This window comes from Trichosurus vulpecula, chromosome 1 (assembly GCF_011100635.1).
Source record: "Trichosurus vulpecula isolate mTriVul1 chromosome 1, mTriVul1.pri, whole genome shotgun sequence".
Taxonomy (NCBI): Eukaryota; Metazoa; Chordata; class Mammalia; order Diprotodontia; family Phalangeridae; genus Trichosurus; species Trichosurus vulpecula.
In genome coordinates, this window is record NC_050573.1 from 284,543,008 (window position 1) to 284,565,318 (window position 22,311).

General features: G+C 37.1%; 1 protein-coding gene across 1 annotated transcript in view; it reads left to right on the plus strand.

Annotated features, from left to right (window-relative positions):
• PREX2 (phosphatidylinositol-3,4,5-trisphosphate dependent Rac exchange factor 2) overlaps nt 1-22,311 on the plus strand; it is a 422,543-nt gene that overhangs the window by 396,101 nt on the left and 4,131 nt on the right. The window contains exon 39 of the mRNA XM_036740899.1: nt 12,644-12,711. Coding sequence (XP_036596794.1) covers nt 12,644-12,711 — 68 coding nt within the window. The remainder of the gene's footprint in view (nt 1-12,643; nt 12,712-22,311) is intronic.

Here is a 22,311-nt window from a genome sequence, read left to right on the forward strand (position 1 = left end):
CAAATCACTTAACCCTGTTTCCCTCAGTTCCTGATCTATAAAATGAGCTGGAGAAGGAAATGGCAAACCACTCCAATATCTTTGCCAAGAAAATCCTAAATGAGGTCACAAAGAGCCAGACATGACTGAAAAATTGTTGAACAAAAACAAATAAGGGCTATTGGTAACACAATTTCATTTTTACTGTCTAGATAAGACAAACGGTGGATTTAGTCACAGTTTTGCTACTTAACAGGAGCTTCTGATAGGTCTGAAAATTGGTTTGTACATAACTAATTCAAGGTTACAAAAGAGCATTTGGAGACACAAGTTATTCCTTTCTGAGGACCACAGTGACAATTACACAATCTGCTGGGGCACAAGAATGCCGAAGATGACTTATTTTGAGACCAAGTTGAATAGACTTGGGACTTAAATGAAAACATCTAGATTTTGTGTGCACAGCCATGGAGTAATTTGAATGAAATCTTTTTGCTTCTGTTCTATCTGAGAAAACTCATTTTCAACCTTTTATTTTTTCAATTAACAAACATTATTTGCTTTCTTACCCTACCTCTAATTTAAAAGAAGAAAATGTCATAACAATTATCTATTTCCTACATTGTACATGTCCATATGTATTTCTCATTCTACCCCCTTAAATTCAGCACCTCTTTATTACAAGGTGGGTAGCATAGGTGATCACTGGTCCTCTGGAATCATGATTGATGCTTACAGTGGCTAGAGTTGTTAAGTCCATGAAACAAGTTCATGTTGTTGCTTTTGTATATACTGCCCTTGTTCTGCTTGCTTCACTCTGTATCAGCTTATACTCTAGCTCAGGGGAATCTAACATGAGGCATGGGGGCCCCATTGCAGCTTATACTTGGGTCCCAAATGAACCAGGTTAAAATGTTACTGGGGAATATTTAACAAAATAAATAAAAATACAACAGGACATAGATAATCTTGATATGTAGTTTTCTAAGTCAATACTTAGCAATCAGAGAACCTTATATTTGGTTTAGCGGCTCTTCTGTTTGAGTTTGACTGAACTATTAAGCATTTAATATTCTTGCTGGGAATAACATAATTGAATGATGTTATTCATAAATTCTTGCATCTCCTTAAGGAGCTACCTCTAATAATGCAAAAATGAATAGTAAACATTGTTCTGATGAAACTGGAGTGTTAGTAGATTGTGACTTATCAACCATATTAGCGGAAGAGGCTTCCTTGAGAAATGTCATATGATTAAATTAATTCCCTAATCAAATGAATCAGTAAAACTCTATAACATTAAATTCTCCAGGGTCTTATCTAAAAAGGTTTTAAGTGGTCAAAGAAAGAAAACAAAATGCCATTGCATTAATTATTCTGTGTGGACAGTTGCAGGAGAGGACATCAACATTGCGGAGTAGAAATTCCCACTCACCCTCCTCCTTAGTACATTGGGACCTTAGGTCAGTCACTTAACCTCCATGGGCCTTAGTTTCCTCATCTGTAAAATGCGGGTGCAGGGCTAGATGATCACTCTGGTTCCTTCTAGTTCTAAATCCTAGGATGCTTACAGGATAAATGCTGGTGTGATTCCATGATCTAACACAGACATGACCCTTTCTAAGAATGATTTATTTAGACTGCAGAATTGTCTAATTCCTTGAAAAGCCATTGCTTCTCTATTTGACCTCTAGGTCAAGAAAGTAAGACTCTGCCTTTGGCGTGTACCTCATGTTTTCTTCTAGAGGTCAAATGACAGCTTTCAGCCTGCCTTATTTTATGTGCTTATAGTTTACCAGATAGGCAGGTATAAATTTTCTTTGAAAATAGAAATAAAGCTTTCAAAGCAGTACCATAATCATTATTTCAAAAGGAGTTTTTGTGATGTGATGTCAGAACTCTTGCTTTTGGTGAAAACTGTAACACCACACCAATAGATCTATAACTTCAACCAGTTATTAAGAGGATATATTTGATCCAATAGAAAGAACACTAATATGCAAGTTAAAATACTCTGATTTCATATCTTCTTATATCTCTTATCAGGGTGACCCTCAGGTAAAGTTACAACTCTCAGTCTTCTAAATTTTTTGGCATTATCCTTTGATAGTGCATACTTTGATCCACATTAGGCAATGTGTCTTTGTCTAATTGTGATCAATTTAATGTGTTAATGGTCCAGTTGTTTTCAGTTGTGTCTCGGTCTTTGTGATCCTACTTGGGGTTTTCTTGGCACAGATACATGAGTGGTTTGCCATTTCCTTTTCCAGCTAATTTTACAGATGAGAAAACTGAAGCAAAGGATTAAATGACTTGCCCAGGTGTATTGTTAATGTATATTTGTTTAATTTGAAGATCTTCCCATTCATTAAGAGGCCCATGTGCCCTGCTTAAGTCACATGGAAGCCTAAGCCTGTGGTGGGAGGAGCTTGCTGAATGAGGGGGGTGGGGTGGATTAGAAAGTTAGAGCCGGCAGAGCCAAGATGGCGGCTGGTAAGCAGGGACTAGAGTGAGCTCCGTACCAAGTCCCTCCAAAAACCTATAAAAAATGGCTCGGAACCAATTCTAGAATGGCAGAACCCACAGAACAGCAGAGGGAAGCAGGGCTCCAGCCCAGGACAGCCTGGATGGTCTCTGGGTGAGGTTTATTCCACACGGAGCTGGGAGCTGGGAGCTGGGAACGGAGTGGAGCAGAGCCCAGTGTGAGCAGCGTGGAACAACCAAACTTGGAGTCGGGCGGATGGGGCCCCTGGCACCCTGAATATGTGAGCTGCGACAGTTACCAGACCCCCTCAACCCACAAACACCAAAGACTGTGGAGAAGGTTAGTGGGAAAGGCTGCGGGAGTGGAAGGAGTTCGCGGTTCAGCTTCCAGCCCCGGGGGCAGCGGAGGTGGGGCAGCTACAGTTGCTGCTGCTTCTGGCCCCAGGCCCACCTGGTGGGAGGAATTAAGTGGCGGATCAGAGCAGGAGTGCACAGCCTGTTGAAGATCTAAGCCCAGCCCGGGCTGGGGGTTCTTGGGGAAGGAGTAGTGCTGGTGTGACAGAGCTGGCACCTCCCCCCCAAACGTGGAACATAGAACTCGTTAGTCTACAAGCAGTCATACCCCACTGAAAAACTCAAAGGTCAAGTGAGTTGGTTGGGAATATGGCCAGGCAGCGAAAGCACACCCAGATTCAGTCTCAGACTTTGGATTCTTTCTTTGGTGACAAAGAAGACCAAAACATACAGCCTAAAGAAGACAACAAAGTCATAGAGCCTACAACAAAAGCCTCCAATAAAAACATGAACTGGTCCCAGGCCATGGAAGAGCTCAAAAAGAATTTGGAAAAGCAAGTTAGAGAAGTAGAGGAAAAATTGGGAAGAGAAATGAGAAGGATGCAAGAAAACCATGAAAAACAAGTCAATGACTTGCTAAAGGAGACCCAAAAAAGTACTGAAAAATACACTGAAGAAAACAACACCTTAAAAAATAGATTAACTCAAATGGCAAAAGAGCTCCAAAAAGCCAATGAGGAGAAGAATGCCTTGAAAGGCAGAATTAGCCAAATGGAAAAGGAGGTCCAAAAGACCACTGAAGAAAATACTACTTTAAAAATAAGATTGGAGCAAGTGGAAGCTAGTGACTTGATGAGAAATCAAGATATTATAAAACAGAACCAAAGGAATGAAAAAATGGAAGATAGTGTGAAATATCTCAGTGGAAAACCCACTGACCTGGAAAATAGATCCAGGAGAGATAATTTAAAAATTATTGGACTACCTGAAAGCCATGATCAAAAAAAGAGTCTAGATACCATCTTTCAAGAAATTATCAAGGAGAACTGCCCTGATATTCTAGAGCCACAGGGCAAAATAGAAATTGAAAGAATCCATTGATCGCCTCCTCAAATAGATCCCAAAAAGAAATCTCCTAAGAATATTGTCGCCAAATTCCAGAGCTTCCAGATCAAGGAGAAAATACTGCAAGCAGCCAGAAAGAAACAATTTGAGTATTGTGGAAACCCAATCAGAATAACCCAAGATCTGGCAGCTTCTACATTAAGAGATCGAAGGGCTTGGAATGCGATATTCCGGAGGTCAGTGGAGCTAGGATTAAAACCTAGAATCACCTACCCAGCAAAACTGAGTATAATGCTCCAAGGCAAAATATGGATATTCAATGAAATAGAGGACTTTCAAGCTTTCTCAATGAAAAGACCAGAACTGAATAGAAAATTTGACTTTCAAACATAAGAATCAAGAGAAGCATGAAAAGGTAATCAAGAAAAAGAACAAGAAAAAGAAATTGCAAGGGACTTACTAAAGTTGAACTGTTTTGTTTACATTCCTACATGGAAAGATGATGTGTATGATTCATGAGACCTCAGTATTAGGGTAGCTGAAGGGAATATGCATATATATATGTTTATGTATATATAGAAGTGAATGTGTATGTATGTATATATCTATGTGTATATGTATGTATGTGTATGTATGTATGTATATATATATATGTGTGTGCATATATATATATATATGTAAAAGAGAGAGAACAGACACAGGGTGAGTTGAAGATGAAGAGAAGATATCTAAAGAAATAAAATGAAATTAAGGGATGAGAGAGCAACATACTGAGAGAGGGAGATTGGGAGAGATAGAATGGGGTGGATTATCTCGCATAAAGGTGGCAAGAGGAAGAAGTTCTGTGGGAGGAGGGGAGAGGGCAGGTGAGGGGGGAATGAGTGAACCTTGTTCTCATCAGATTTGACCTGAGGAGGGAATACCATACATACTCAGTTGGGTATCTTACCCCACAGGAAAGAAGAGGGAGGAAGATAAAATAAAATAAATAAATAAAAGGCGGGGAGATGATAGAGGGGAGGACAGATGGGGGTGGAGGTAATCAAAACAATTACTTTGGAAAGAGGACAGGGTCAAGGGAGAAAATTCAATAAAGCGGGATCGGTTGGGAAGGAGCAAAATGTAGTTAGTCTTTCACAACATGAGTATTGTGGAAGGGTTATACATAATGATACACATATGGCCTAGGTTGAATTGCTTGACTTCTTAGGGAGGGTGGGCGGGAAGGGAAGAGGGGGGAGAATTTGGAACTCAAAGTTTTAAAAACAGATGTTCAAAAACAACAAAAAAAAAGTTTTTGCATGCAACAAGAAAATAAGATACACAGGCAATGGGGCGTAGAAATTTATCTTGCCCTACAAGAAAGGAAGGGAAAAGGGGATATGAGGGGAGGGGGGAGATAGAGGGGAGGGCTGACTGGGGAACAGGGCAACCAGAATATATGCCATCTTGGAGTGGGGGGAGGGTAGAAATTGGGAGAAAATTTGTAATTCAAACTGTTGTGAAAATCAATGCTGAAAACCAAATATGTTAAATAAATAAATTTAAATTAAATTAAAAAGAAAGAAAGTTACAGCAGCTAGAGCTGGAGGGTTGTATTGCCCTCTGACCCTGAATAAGTGTGTGTGTGTATACATATCTATATCTATATATCTATATATCTATATCTATCTATCTATCTATCTATCTATCTATCTATCTACATATATATATATATATCTACATATATATATATATATATATATATATATATATATATATATATATATATATATATATACACTCTAGGTTAGATTTTTGCTTTGGGGTTCACTCATGGGAAGAGTGTTCGTGTGATGCAGCCAGATGAGACTCTGGCTAGCCATTAAGGAGCACCCCAAGCCTTGAAAAACCCAGATGTTGGTGCTTCTCTCTTTGGTGACTATGTGTATATCACTTTTGGTGAGACAGTTGGAAGCCTGTCTGTTGATTTATGTTAACTTCTGCTTGTAATTCCTGTTTGTGTTTTCTCTGAAGTTCATGGTGCTGACTTTTTCCCCTGAACTAAGTGAATGATATATGTATGTTTAATTTAAGTGAGATTGAAAACCCCTTCAATTTGCTTTCCTTCAGAAAAGCAGATCAAAGAACTTGTGCTGGCAGTTCTCCTGTATGCCAGTGTTACTAGTCTTTTACCCCCACAACAGCTGCTAGTAACATTGATGTTACACCAGGGTCACACAGATAGCAAATATCTGAGGCCACATTTGAACTCAGGCCTTCCTGACTCCAGGCATTCTATTCACTGTATCACCTCATTAAGTGCTTAGCTTAATAAATTAAATACTTGATAAATGCTTGTCAATTGGTTAACTGATTGAAGATGCAAAATGAGACAGTATGGCATAGTAGAGGAATACCAGGGATGGAAGTACAAGTATTGCCTCTGTCCTGTGCTAGCTGTTCAACCCTGTAGCTGACCAGCAATGGTGGAGGAAATTTCCATGCCAGAAAGTTCCCTACATCTATGAAATCAGTTTCAAATCAAGAAAAGTTTAACTAAGGGAATACGATATAACTCTGCTTTCACAAGGTGATGGTTCTTATATTACATGACATAATTAAACTGATAATGAGAAAAAAATCTTTTAACATCTTTGTAAGAAGTTACATGGTCATTTCTAGGGTTAAGCATACTTTCCAGAAATGGTGAGGTAAGTTGGACCAAACTTGCTCTAGAGGTGATATGACCAATGATAGTTACGTCATATTAGCCTATGCTAACCTCCTAGTGTTACTTGGTGCTATGTGCTTACAGCAGGCCATTTGGGGAATAATTGGAAATGGAGTTGGTAACTGAGTTTCAGGCTATTGTAGAATCTTAGCATTGGAAGGTACTTCAGAGACCATAGAGCTCATCTTGTAATTGAGCAAGAATCCTCTCTACCAGACATGTCAAAGTGCAGCCTGACACTCTCCTGAGTACAGAGGATATAGATTAAAGTGTAATTGAGAAGTATTTGACCAAATAAATAAAAACACAATAAAACAGAGATAATGTTAATATATGGTTTTCAAAGTTAATTCAAACCCACTAAGATCCTTATTTAAAGTTTGTGGCCCCATTTCTATTTGAGTTTAATCCTGTTGCTCTTTACAACCCACATTATAAGGAAGCTCGTGTAGCTCTGTTTTTATAGAAGAAATATCTCTCCCTGAGTACATGTGGTAGGTTTCTACTGCTGAATAAACTTATCACAACTCAGAAATTATAGAAATAAAAACCTAGGTTTTATTATGCTTAAGCACAGGTTTGGGAAGTAGAAAAATAACCCTGAAAGAATATTGGAGGTACTGGTAAAGTATTTATAGAGACAATTACATCAGAAAAGCAAAATTAATTTTTAACATAAAACAATATTTATGGCTTCTTGTGCTGTAATGATTACATAGACCTAGTCAAATGGATTCATTATTTTATGCTTCCTTCAATTAAGTTTAAACAAATTAAGTTAGAACAAACTAGTAAATATATTAAGTTAGATTCCTACACAGTTTGCAAAATCCTACATGTTAAGAAGTCACAGTGGGATAATTGAGGGAAAGGGATTTACAGGTCTCAAACATAAGTGAAAGTTCTGAGTCAAGGAAATTTTTTTGCTATAATTCCATTCTTCCTCTCTTTTTGCTTCTAATCTTAGGAATGTAAACAGTCTTCCTATGGAAGTGCTATCACTCCATAAGCCAGGTTTTAACCAAGCAAGGTTAATATTGACTGGAAACAGGCTTCACTTAGTCAAATGTTCCAGGAGGAATAGCATATGAAATTGGATAAAAGGAAAATGAAAAATTATCATCACACTGTTAAGATAGTTTTCCTTTCTATGAGCCTAAATCCACCTGTCTGCAACTTCCATCCGTTGTTCCTAATTAAATTCAATTCATGTATACACACACACACACACACACACACACATATATAAATGTAGGTGTGTGTGTATATATATATATATATATATATATATATATATATATATATATAGTTAGGTATACACACATACAGATATGTGTATATATATATATATATATATATATATATATACACCTAGCTAAATACAAAGGATAAAAGGAAATATAGAGTAAATTAGGGAGTGGGGGGGACAGACAGACAGACACAGAGAGAGAGAGAGAGAGAGAGAGAGAGAGAGAGAGAGAGGTAGTGTGGTGGGGTGATCAGTAAATGTCACCTGAGTTGTATTTTAGGAAGGCAAGTATTCAATTAGAAATGAGGAATTAATGCATTCCAAACATGAGGGGCCACCCGTCAAGATGTAGAAGCAAGAGAGGGCATACTGGGTATAAGGAATAGCTAACAGGACTATTTCTGCCCTCTCAAGCACAGTGCAACAGACTTGTTCTCTTTTTCACATGATAGCCCCTTAAATACTTGAAGACTGTTATTAACACCGCCCCCACCCTAGTTTTTTCTTCTCCAAAGCAAACATATCCATTTCCTTCAAACTATATCAATATGGTCTGATTTCCAGTCTTCTCAATATCCTGGTCATCCTCTTCATGTTGCACTCTAGCTTATCAAACATCATCCAAAATGTAACACCTAGGACTGAACTCCAGCCATGAACAGGGGAAAGTACTGTGGAATTTTTACCTCCTTTGCAATAAAGACTACATTTTGTTCACCCCTTGTCTAAGAGGTCAGGCTACTGGACTAAATTAAAGACTTATGCTTTATAACCCTGAGTAAATTACTTAACCACTTTCCCCTCAATTTGTCTGTTACCAAATGGGATAATGATGATTATCATCTTTCTCCCTCATTGAGTTATCATGCATATTAATTAAACAATGCTTCTAGTAGATTTTGAGTTTTTTAGAAAACAGAATCTATTTAAGTGTGTTGTGTTCATATTATTTAGTCACAATATCCTTCATCGGTTCTATATATTGACTTCTCATAGCATTTCTAAAAATTGCTGACTGTATTACTAGTACTAATAAACATCTAAGCATTAAAGCAAAAGAACCCTATGCTATTAAAATTTTTTAAAAGTGAACATAATGCCATTACCACTTTCAATCAGCAACATATTTATTGAATACCTAAAATGGGCAAGTCAATATTGCCCCATGGCTAACTGATCTAATAAATGTAGGGATGGAGGTAAAACTGTGAATTGCACATAAATGTCACTGGTTATCAATTAATTCCATTTTGGTCTTTATACTATTTAATTATATTCCAGAATCTCATGAGCCATTCTTTTTCTATTCTCTTTACTTATTACTTGCCTTCAACCTCTCTCTCTCCCTTCCCTTTACTTATCCATATCTTATCCATCTTTCAGTATCTGTGTTGTCTTCTCCACAAATACTTCACTAACTGCTCCAGATGAGAATGACCTCTTCTTTTCTGATTTGCTACATCACTTGTCCATTACAATAATACATTATAGCACTGACTGATATACTGTCTAATATTTCTATCCTGTTATTTGATGCTTTTTCATATTTTTATTGACAGAAAGTAACCATTTTGAGGACAGAGACTGATTTTTAACTTCTTTTGCATCCCCATTCCAGTCCACTGTCTACTCATCTGTCAAATTAATCTTCCTGAAAGACAGATGTAACCATGTCAATGCCCCTCCACTGCCTCCCCATTAAAAAAAAAAAACTCCAGTATCTTTCTATCACCTCTAGAATCAAATTAAAAACCTTCTGTTTGGCACTCAAAACCACTCATAACCTGGCCCAGTCTAACCTTTCCAGTCTTTATTAATTATATGCCTCCTTTTCCCCATGCCCTGTGATCCGGCAACACTGGCTTCTTTGTTGTTCCTCACATATGACACTTTATCTCCAGACTTTGGGAATTTTTTCACTGTCTATTCTCCAAGCCTGGAATACTCTCCCTCATAGCCATCTCCTGCCTTCCCTGGCTTCTGTCAAGTCCCAGCTAAAGATCTCATCTTCTGTGAGAAGACTTTCTGGATCCCCCTTAATGCTAGTGCCTTCCCTTTAGTATCTGTGCTTTATCCTATACAAATCTTGTACACAGTTTTTTTCATGATGTCTTCCCTGTTAGATTGTTAGCTCCTCGAGAACAGGGGCTGTCTTTTGTCTGTCTTTGTGGCCTTTGCATTTAGCACAGTTCCTGACATAAGAGGTGCTGAATAAATGCTTATTGATTAATTGACGCAATGAGTGTTCAGCATATAGAAGGAAGCCAGTAAGTTTCCAACTTTTCTAGGTTACTTCCTCTTCCTCTTCATTTTTCCCTGTTAGAGTTTCCATAATAGTCAAGAAATAACAAAATATCAATTGAGTTGTTATTTTGTTGGCCTCTGGATCACAATATCTCACTTCTTCTTTTTCAGGCAGATCATATGTTTCTTGGGTTTCAGCTCTTTAATGGAAAGTCTGGTTTTTTTTTTTGGTTAACATTTTAAAATGTTTTCTGAAATCACTTAGTACATTTTTCTGAGAAGCACTGTGGCACAGTGCATGGTGCATGGGACTTAGAGCAACACATTAGGTTTAAGTGCTATATTAATGCTTATTCCCTTCCCCCACATTTACTAGCTATGTGACACTGGGCAAGTTACTTAACTTTCCTGTGCCTTAGTTTCCTCATCTATAAAATGAGGTATTAGACTACTCTTTTAAGGTCTTTTCTAGTTTTGTCTATGTTCTTGTGATGTCATGATACTGTGATGTGGTAAAAGATTTAATAAATAAAAAATCAATAATAATACATAGGCTATCATAACAACAAAAAATATATAATGTGAGGGGACATACCCTAAAAGGAGGGAAAAAAAAGTATAGAGAATCAAACCAAATAACGCACTATTAAAAATACTATCTAGAACAGAATTTACTCCTTGTTACCTCTTTGATCTTGGGCAAGTTAACTTCACATTTCTTGGTCTCACTTTCCTCATCTATAAAATGATCTCTATAACATTTTTCAGCTGAAAATCCTGTGATTCTATGAGACTTAACAATTCAGTTAAGTTCACAGATCTTTATTGAGTATCTACTGGATATCGCATAAAGTAATAGGCAGACCAAGTTTAGATAAAGCACAACCCTAGCTTCTGTATACAACATGAACTGATTGTAAAAAAAATAAGGTTTAAATTATATTCCTAATAAAGAATAATTTAGTGAGATAATAAGGGTTTTTAAAACACAACACATTTGATTTACTATCCAAACTAGATAATTAAGATTTATTTGTAAACCAATGGTATAAATAAAAATATGCTCTATGGGGTTTTCTCAAAGGCTGACTGCTAACTGTAAATATAACTAAATATTAAGTGATAACCAAAGGAAACGAAATATAATTTTGTTCCCTTCCGGCTATTTTAAATGTCTCTTTGAAAATTTTATGAAACAAAATAGAAAAATCACTTTATTAAATATGTCACTGGGGATCCACACTTAGCTGTCTGGTTATTCCATTAATGCAATTTTGTTGATGTTAGAAACAAGTGATGCATTGCATACATTATGGAATTAATGAGGATGTCTCACGGAAAGTATCAGAATGGTAGAAATAGTTGGAAGTCTCTTATTTATACAGGAATCATAAGGTTCACTTGAGAATTTCAGGGTGTTTTTTTCCTTTTCTTTCACATCTGATGGTTGATGAATTACAAGTGAAAGAATAGAGCAAAGGTAGAACTTAGCCTGTGAACTTTCACCCTCCCCTGAATTAAACTCCCTCTAGGTACAAGGTTCCATTAGGTTGCCTTTTAATTCTTGTCATTGCCATGCACATGGAAAACTAGATACAAATGTGATACTGTATTTAGGTATATGTGGTATGCAAGGCTAGGTTGTGACAGGTAGGGAAGATGTTGATGAGGACTGAGATGGAATAGAATTCTAGATCCTTTTTTTTCTGGAGGCTTTAATGGCACTCCACTTCTGAATGGGTGAAAATCATTCTTGAATATACTTCATAATTCTTCCATTTTCTTCTCTCTTCCTTTCTTCTTTTTTTTACCCTTTCCCTTCCTTTGTGCTAAAGGATCCATTCTTTGAAGTGGTAAGCTGCAAGATAGAAAGTCTTGAGATCTCTACAGGCCTGCCTCTTTTCCAAAAGTTGCTTTAGAGACATTTTAAAAAATGCTATCCTTTTCTTGCTATAAAGTTTAAAATATCTAATGATGGAGCCAAGGCAGAAATGTTGCAGAACAGGTGTTGCATAGAACTATGATAAATTGCCCTGTCCCTTGCTGTTAGAAAGAGATAGTGGGTATTTATAGTCTTCTCATCTTTAATTTTCAAAGTCCTAAGTATGAATTCTACTTGCTGAGACATTTAGATGTGATAGTAGATAAGAAGTATCTATTTTTAACTAGACATTTTAATGACTTTGGTGATTATAAAAAATAGATATTAATTATTTACATTCAAGTCTTTGAATTAAAAAACTTCAAATTAAAGTAAGTCCTTTCTCTGTTTCCAGCAAAATAATTAGATTGAAAAATACTCCTTTTAGAGTTTCTCTCCCCCCTCTCCTGGCTTTGTTAAACAGATTATTGAAGTCAATATTCTAGCTGGAACTTCTTTGCTCAATAAATATTTTGATTTCATTAGGCTATGTGTTCCTTAAGAGTGGGCCCTAGTTTTTGTTTTTTGCCTTTCTTTGTATTCTTGGCATTTAGCACAGTGCCTGACACTTAGTAGGCACTTAATAAATGCTGGTTGAATAGACTTGACTATGATTTATTAATGTATTGCTCAAATAATATTGATGTAGCATTGGATTTTTTAAAGAATAACAAATTATTGGTATTTGTTTCAGGGAGCAAGAGTGCAGAACACAGCCAAGAACTTAGGAGTCAGAGACCGCACACCACAATCTGCTCCACGGTAAGCATGATCCCCGATCAATTATTTGTATAAATGATTTGCCTTAAGTTTTTAGATAATAATACAGAGCTTGTTCTCCTTTCAGCCTGCATAAATGGTTGGCCTGAACTTGTTCTGGGTTATGAACTTTTTTTTGGTTTATTTTGATTTACTATTTTGATAACTTCATCTCAATGTAATTCATTTCCTTTGTATTTTATTTCATACATTTAAAAATATCATTTGAGGAAAAGGTCCATAGGCTTCCCCAAACTGCCAAAAGGGTCTGTGATACACTACTACTACTACTACTACTACTACTACTACTACTACTACTACTACTACTACTCTGCCTACTAAATAAAAATAATTATGGTTAGCATTGATATATCACATAATATGTACCAGACTTTATGCTAAGCATTTCACAATCATTATCTCATTTGATCCTCACAACAACCCTGAGAAATAAGTGTTATTTTTATCCCATTTTACCGATGAGCAAACTGAGCCAAAGAGAGTTAAGTGATTTGCCGAGGGTCACATAGCTAATGAGCGTCTGAGTCTTGATTTGAACTCAGGTCTTCCTGACTCCAGGCTCAGTGCTGTATCCATTGTACCACCATGCTGCCTCAACACACACACACACACACACACACACACACACACAGAACCTTTGCATTAGAACAATAGAGACTCTATTGACTAATCATGGAGTATTTAAGAGTATTTATTTTTGTATTTACTTCTGATTTAAAATAAAACAAACAGGGTGGTATGATTATAACCTAAGATCACCTATTTTTCAATGACCATATTCAGTTTAAGTCAAAATCACTTGAAAAAAATGCCCAGAAATGCATTACTATAGTAATAGGGTTCTGATAATTTTTCACGCAAAGCAGAGTGATATAATGTAAGTACAATAGCCTCTTTCATTCTCTAAATGTATGATTTTATATTCCTGTGACTTGGTTTCAGAATGCATAGGTTCATATCCTCTCTCCCACTGTAATTAGCCACATTACTGTGGATAAGCCACTTTGCTGCTTTTCACCTAAGGATTCTTCATCCTGAAAATGGAGAATATGAATTGTATGGTTTCTTCCTCAAAGGGTTTTTGCAAGGAGATTCCTTTGTAAATTATAAAGTACTAGAGAAATATAATTGATAATTATTATTAAAAATGAAAGAGGAAGAAGAAAAGGAGGAGGAAAAGTAAACAATTGTTTTTAAGATGACAAATACAGCAGGCTATAAATTCAATAGCATGGAAACATAGTGTAGTAGAAGGAGCCGTGCCCTTGAATCTAGTGTCATTGTTACTAATAAATAAAACACATTCATATGGGAATTTATAGTTCACAAATGTAGTAAATGACATTCATACAGCACATTAAAGTTTACAAAGCATTTTTCTCACAAGAGCCCTGTGATATAGGGAGAACTAGGATTATTAAACCCATTTTACAAATGAGAAGAAGAAGGTTCAGAGAAATGAGATAACTCACCCAAGGTCACAGAGCTGGTAAATGATAGGTCTGTGACTTTTTTTACTCCAAGTTCGTTTTTTAAAAATTTATTTATTTTCCCACTATACAAGGCTGTCTCTTCAAGTAGGCCTCGACAGATGGAAAGGAATTCAAAAGACAAAGATGTGGAGGAATGGTATTCCAGTCACGGGGTAGAAGTAGATTGCACTGGAGAAGATGGGACATGATTGAGAAACAGAAGTGTTTCCAGAAGAATAGCATAAGATCAGGCCTACATTAAAGAAAAATTATAGAAGGCATTAAATTTCAGGCCAAGGGATTTACATTTTGGACCACAGGCAGTGAGGAGTCATTGAATAATATCTAATAATAACAGCATAACTATGCCGCTGACAATGAGCCAGGTACTGTGCTAAATGCTTTACATTTCTCATCTCATTTGATCCTCACAACCACCCTGGGAGGTAGCATCTGTTATCACCCCCATTTTCCAGATGAGGAACCTGAAGCAAACAGCGATTTTGCGAATTACCTAGGGTCACACTCTTAATAAGTGTCTGAGGCTGGATTGAAACTCAGATCTTCCAGACTCCAATCCTGGCACTCTATCCACTGCACTACCTAGGTTCCTCTATTGAAGATTTTTGAATAGAGGAGTGGCATGGTCAGGCTTTTGATTAGGAATCCAATTCAATACAACAAGCATTTGTTAAGCACCTACTATGTGTAGGGTCCTGTGCTAGGCACCGAGTAGGGAAGAAGGAAGGGAGGGAGGCAGGGAGGGAGGGAAGGAGGAACGCTGCTCCTGACTTTCTATTGAGGAAGTAAAACATGTAAACAAATTTGAAAAGACAGAAAATTTAGAAGTAGAGGCATCAGGAAATACTTGCTGCAGGAAATGACACATGGACTAAGTTTTAAATGAAACTAAGGATGCATACAAAAATGAAATACCAAGTTTAGAGAATAGCAATTTTGGTTCTCTCTCTCTCTCTCTCTCTCTCTCTCTCTCTCTCTCTCTCTTCTCAGCAGATAGGCAGTACAGTGAATAGAGTGTTGGGTCTAGAGTCAGGAAGACTCATCTTCTTTAATTCAAATCTGGCCTCAGACACTTCCTAGCTGCGTGACCTTGGCAAGTCACTTATCTCTGTCTCAGTTTCTCCATCTATAAAATGAGCTGGAGAAGGAAATAGCAAACCACTCCACTATCTTTGCCAAGAAAACTCCAAATGGGATCATGAAGTGTTGAACATGACTGAAAACAACTGAACAACAACAAATCTTTCGATTGATTGATCAATTTATATAGAAATCTATCTGTATATATGGATATGTATGCATATCTATACATACAGGTAGACATATAGATGGATCATATGTCTAGTTATCTATATAGATAGATATACACGCATGTGAATATGTAGAAAAAGGCTTGATAGGGAAAGGAGAAAAAGAAAAGAAAAACCAGTCCAGGAGCTGTTCTAATTGTCAAAGCAATATATAAAGCATCCAAGCCAAGATGGTTACAGTGTAAGGAGAACAGAAAGGACAGATGCAAGAAATATTGTGAGTGCAGGATTAGAAGGAAGTGGCAACTGACCAGATATGGGGATTAAAGGAAAAGGAAGAGTATAAGATAACTCCACATTGTAGAGTCTGGGTGACTAAAAGGAAGGCAGTGCCACTAAAAAGCTCGAAACAGCCCCAGGTGTTGAAAGAAAGAGGATGAGTTTAATTTATGACATTGAGTTTGAAGTATTAACAGAACATCCAGGTACAGATCCCAAGCAAGCAATTGGAAGTGTAGAATTGGATATCCTGAGAGATTTTTTAATAGTTAAGAAATTTTGACCAAGCTTGTACCCAAAGATGAAATGAGAAAAAAAAAAAAAACATCTCACGTTCTTTGTAGAGGTGGAGAACTACGTGAGTGGAACACAGAGTATAATGTAGAACTTTTTCAACATATTGTTTAGTTTTTTTTAACTGGTCTTTGTTTCTTATATTCTTTCTTATGTGGCCTGATTCTTCAGGAGGGGATGGGGAGAGGGTTACTATGGGAAATGTAAGTGATATAAAAACAAAATATATCAATAGAATTTATCAAAAATTAAAAACAGGTGATGAAAGCAAGGAAAATAAATAGGGTAGGCCATTATCTGTTTCGAAACAGTTAACAGTGCACTGCTTTTGAAGTAGGGTACTGGACTGAATCACTTTCCATTTCTAACATTTTATACATTTGCATATTGACAAAAAAAGGTTCTTCTTCCTATTAAAGACTAGGCAATTTTAGCTGCTTCTTTTTGTAAAGTAGCCATTAGAGAAAGAAAGATGATGGCAGCATTTATGAAGTTATATTTCTTCCTGAGAGTGTGGGCAGTGGAAGTACTTTGAAACCGGAAAACATTCTTCCCCCCTGAAAATGGATGAATAAACCAAGGCTTTGCCAGCAATTTTTTCCAATGCTGACTCTCCAAACAATTCTCATTAATCCTGCTGCTCTTGTTTATGGCACCTCTCACAATTGATTTGATTAAATTCTTAGGCTTTATATGGCTGAAGAATAATTTCACAAGGATATCCATTACAGATACTTGAGCATGTGTAGTATAAAGTATTTGGATAATAGATCCATTGAAGTGTTAAAATTCCAATAAAAAACAAGGTAATAGCTGAGCATTGTCTTCAGTTTGAGAATAGAAACATTGATAAATAGTGCAGCTTACAATAAAGCTCCATGATGCTGATCAAAAAGCCAGTGTGCAAGTAGTGAATAAAAAGGAGAACTCATGAATTGCTTCTTCTTTCTGTAAGGCCAGGTTTCAGCACTTGAAATATAATAAAATGCATTAACTGTAGGGATCATTATTTACCTGAATATAAGAATCTTTTGGGGGCCTGCTATAGTAACTAGGATTCCTATTATATTTTTCATTTGCTCAACAAATAATAGCACTTTTTTTGTTTGTTTCTTTTTATTAAACTTGAGATTTCTTCCTGTTGGTGTTCTTTGCATTCTTTGTATACCTTGTCGCCTGCTCCTAGTATTTATGGGCAGAGTTTCTGTATGAATGCATTTATGTAGAGTATTCAGATTTTCTTTGCATGATATTCTTTTGGAAGACTTATAATCTTTCATTTATCTCTTCACATCTTGTCATCATGTTTAATATTCATGTACTGTAGAGGTTTCATGTGTTCTTATTAAAAATAAATTGTTCCATTAATTTCTGTCTGATTCTGTCACTTTCTTTTTCAGAACATCTATTATTATGGAGACTGTCTCTAACTTTTGGTCTTAGTTATCTTGTGTCATCTTGGACTTGGTGATTGATTCCTTAATTGGCTTCTAATTTCTATACTTTTTCTTGATATTTTCACTTAATATTTTTACTGCTCTTCTGAACTATTCTCAACATCTCCAGGTTTTTCCATTGTCTTGTCATGGATCTTGCAGCATTTGTTATAATACTTTCAACTTTCTTAGTGAATTTTTACTCAATTTCCTTTGCACAAAGTGCTTTTCAATCGATTTTTCCCTTAAAAATGTTTATTTGTAGGGGCAGCTAGGTGGCGCAGTGAGTAGAGCACCGGCCCTGGAGTCAGGAGGACCCGAGTTCAAATGCAGCCTCAGACACTTGACACACTTAGTAGCTGTGTGACCTTGGGCAAGACACTTAACCCCAATTGTCCTGCCTTTCCCCGCTCCAAAAAATTGTTCATTTCTCCTCCATTTTAGGCTTTGTCTGACTTTATCAGTCAGTCTACTGATTATTCTGTTATGGGTCCTTTTTATTTTCAGAAATAAAAAAAAAGACTTCATGCCCCTAAATTCTGCCTTATACTAAGTCATTTTAAGAGATCTCAAGGCCCACATAATCCATTTATGTTTTTGTGGATACTGAACCCTTAACTCTAGGTCATTAGGTTTCAGGTTTTGAGTTCATAACGCTGAATCTTAGAATTATACAGCTGGATTGAATGTCTTCTAGTACAGCCACTTAACAGAGTTTAATAAAGGATTTTTGATTGGTTGATTGGTTCATTTATTTGCTTACTCAGTGTAGTTATCTATTTTCTAGTATCCATGACCAATTCTCATCCAAACCCTGCTTATAAATATCCAGTGATAGAGAATTCTCTTCCTAATGAGCATCTGTATCTATTGTTGATGGTCCTGGAGTTAGGTATCCCTGACTTCAAATCTTGTCCTCAGATAGTTACTAGCTGTGTGACCCCGGGCAAGTTACTTACTCTCTGCTTTCCTCAGTTTCCTCCTCTATAAAACAGGGATAATAATAGTACCTACCTCCCAAGGCTGCTGTGAGGGTTAAATGAGATAATTATTGTGAAGGACTTAGCACAGTGCGTGGCACATGGTAACACTAGGTAAAGGTTAGCTATGTTAGAGAATTCTCCCTTGCCATGTACTAGAGAACAGTAAACTATCAATATCACATTATACCTATTGCTTTCCAAGATGAAGAACTTAGTGCTTTTGGTGTAGGTTGGGTTCAACCTATTTTTCTTCTATAGGTAGCAGAGTATCTTTGATAAAACATGGCATTGTGGATATAGAGCCGGCCTCCGATTCAGGAAGACTGAGGTTCAGGTGCCACCTCTCACATACACTGTCTTTGTGAACTAGGGCAAATTTCTTAACCTCTCAGTGCTCTAGGCATCTTTCTGAGACTATCTGTTGCAGATAACATGTTGACTTGCACTAGAGGGAGTTCCTCAAGAGCTCCTTATCCCAAAGACATCACAGATCTAATTCTTCTCCTATCCTGTGGAGAGCAAAATATCTTTAGTATTCAGCCTTTCATTTAGGATTCTACTTCAGTGATAATCTTTAGCATCCATGTTGACAACCACAATCATTTCCCCACTGATATTTAGGAATTAATGATATGTTACCCTTTGATATCTTCATGGCTTAACAAAGGATGTAATCTACAGAGCTAAAGTTAAAATTCTGTCTACTGCCTGGGGACATAAAAAAAAATCCTTTAAACAAGTACCTAAGCTTGTTCTCACTGCTTCCTGCTAATGTGTATCTGTCCACCACTATAATTGATGGCACCCATTTAATCTACCTTCGCACAGCTAAGTGGCACAGTAGACAGAACATGAGGCCTGGAGCCAGGAAGACCTGAGTTCCAATCTAGAACTGGGATCACAAAGAGTCAGATATGATTGAAATGACTGAACAACAATTTATATACTTGCCCAATTATGTGGCCTCTTCTCATATATTTTGTTGTTATTGAGTCATTTTGTGATTCCATTTGGGATTTCTTGGCAAAGATAGCAAAGTGGTTTGCCATTTTCTTCTCCAGCTCATTTTCAGATGAGGAAACTGAGGCAAACAGGGTTAAATGACTTACACAGGGTCACACAGCTAGTAGGTGCCTGAGGCCAGACTGGGACTCAGGAAAATGAGTCTTCCTACTCAACTCTGGTGCTCTATCCACTGTGCCACGTAATTGTCCCAAGGAATTCATTATTATAAGTATTAGATGAGGAAACTCCCTCTTCAAGTGTAAATCAGCCCTTTTTTTTTAACTTATAGTCTTAGAGAGCTGCCTGGAGGACTGAGAGAGCAAGTGTTCATGGTCACATGCCCAGGACATGCTACAGACAGAACTTGAACCTGGGTCTTCCTGGCTCCCAGGCTAACCTTCCATTGTGCCATTTGGCTTCTGCCCTAGGTATATATGTGGAGATATCTGATCTCTTGACTTTACTAAAACCATAGGGACAAGAAGAGGTAAGGAATTCTGCCCCCACCAAAAGAGATGTTAGAAATATCTTTTTGTACATGTAGGACCTTTTTCTATCTCTTTGAACTCTTTTGAGCATAGGGCTAACAACCTAGTTGAGTCAAAGGACGTGCATCATTTAATAACTTTTTGTTCATAATTCCAAATTGCTTTTTAGAACGTACCCACTCATAGATCCACCAACAATGCATCAATGTTCCCACTTTCCTACTGCCCCTCCAACCTTTATCATTTTTCTTTTTTTGTTACCTATGCTACTCTGATAGGTATCAGATGGAATCTCAGTGGGGATGCCCATCAGCTGAGCTAAAGCTGAATAAGTTGTGGTATATGAATGTGATGGAGTCCTATTGTGCTATAAGATACAGGGCAGCTATGTGGCGCAGCGGATAGAGCACTGGGCCTGGAATCAGGAGCTCTTAGGTTCAAATCTGACTTCAGACACTTACTAACTGTACCACCCTGGGCAATTCACTTAATTTCTGTTTGCCTGAGTTTCCTCATCTGTAAAATGAGGATAATAAAAGCACCTCCTCTGTAGAGTTGTTATGAAGATCAAATGAGATAATATTTGTAAAGCATTTCACACAGTGGCCAGCAAATCATAAGTACTATATAAAAGGTAGCTGTTATTATTAATATTATTTCAAAAAGACATGAGAAGACATAAGAATTTAGGAAGAATGAAGGAAGCAGAACTAAAATCATTTCTACAACAAAAACACTGTAAAAGCAAATAACTTATAGCAATCACTAGGATTCCAGAAGAATGATGGTCAAATATGCTATACATGATAGACACATGTTTGTTTTAGGGTATGGAATGAGACATACATGTTTTTTGTATACAGCCATCGAGGGGATTTGTTTTGCTTGACTATGCATGATTGTCACAAGAATTTTTTTTTAACTTTTCTTCCTCCCCACCCCCGGTGGAGTTGGGAATGGGTAGGAGAGAAAGAAGATTTCTGTTAATTTTTTTTTAATATAGAAGTTGGGAAAGGGATTCTAAAAATGTTAAATGTTGCCTGTCCATACAGATGAGGTCACTGTATTAATAGTTTTACTGTTTACAGTTACGAGACCTTTGTTACAAGAAATCTCTCATGAAATGGTAGGAATCTGTAAATATTTGCAATGTAAAAACAAAACATATCAATAAAACTCAACAACAGCATCAACTGATGGGTCAGAACTTGAAACATCAGTGGCATCTGGCAACAAACTCAACTCAGGGAGATGGTCCTGACACCGAGTATAAACAGTGTGAAAAGTGAGGCAGTTGAAAAGTTGAGTCATGGGGCCAGGAAATCAATAATTTCAACCCAAAGCTCTGGTGAGTGCAACAGCATTTCTCCCATGCTGTGGTGTCTATTGTCCCCTGCCCAGAAAAAGCAATAAAGATCAAAGCTTTTGTCTTTTTTTGTAGACTGCCCCCATTGTACTGCTATTGCAAAGCCAAGTGTCCTTGAAGGAAATAAGGATAGAGGAAAAGGGGAAGGAAGGGAAGAAAGATTCTTGTTTGATGTTTGACATAGGTAACCCTTAATTTAATTTCTAGAGTTTAAATTTAAATTCTTAAGCAATTTAATTTAATTTAATTTCTGGAGTTAGAACTCTTTTGAGTCGGTGAGATATTAAATGTCTTGGCCATGATCACACAGTTCTCTGTGTGAGAGACAGGACATGAATCCAAGTTCTCCTACTGTCAAGACTAACCCCCAGCCACACTTTGCCGCACAGCCTCTTTTATATTTATAGAACAAAATACTCTCCTTGCAACAACTCTGTGCATTAAATATCGCAAGTTTTACTGTGCCTGTTTTACAGTAAAAGCAGTGAGGTTAAATGACTTGCCAGTAGTAAGTCTCACAGCTAGTACTTGAACTGGGGGCTTCCGATTCCAAGTCTGATGTTCTTTCTTTTTGCCGGCTGCTTCTCACCATTACAACTTCCCTTTTATTCCCCTGGCCTGGAGCCAAGTCTTTCAGGGCCATTGCATTCATGCTTTGTCATTGGGGTGAATGAGTGGGAGAGACGATAAAAAACAGGCCCTTTTCCCCTAAACAGAGGCTCCCTGCTGAGACACAATTACCAATAAAAAAAATGCCTTCATGCGTAGTGACTCAGTCTAACTCTTACCTCTTGTTTTCTACTTATAACCCTCATCAGCCTGTTGTAAATTCCCCAAACCCTACATTTTCCATTATGAATGTGTCTGAACTCAAGTAACCCTGAGCCTTTTGCAAGAAACATCACTGAATCTAAATGCCACCCAGACCTAGATTTCCTACCTTGAGCTATTATTTCATTAGATGATCACAGGGAGTAACTCTTTTGCC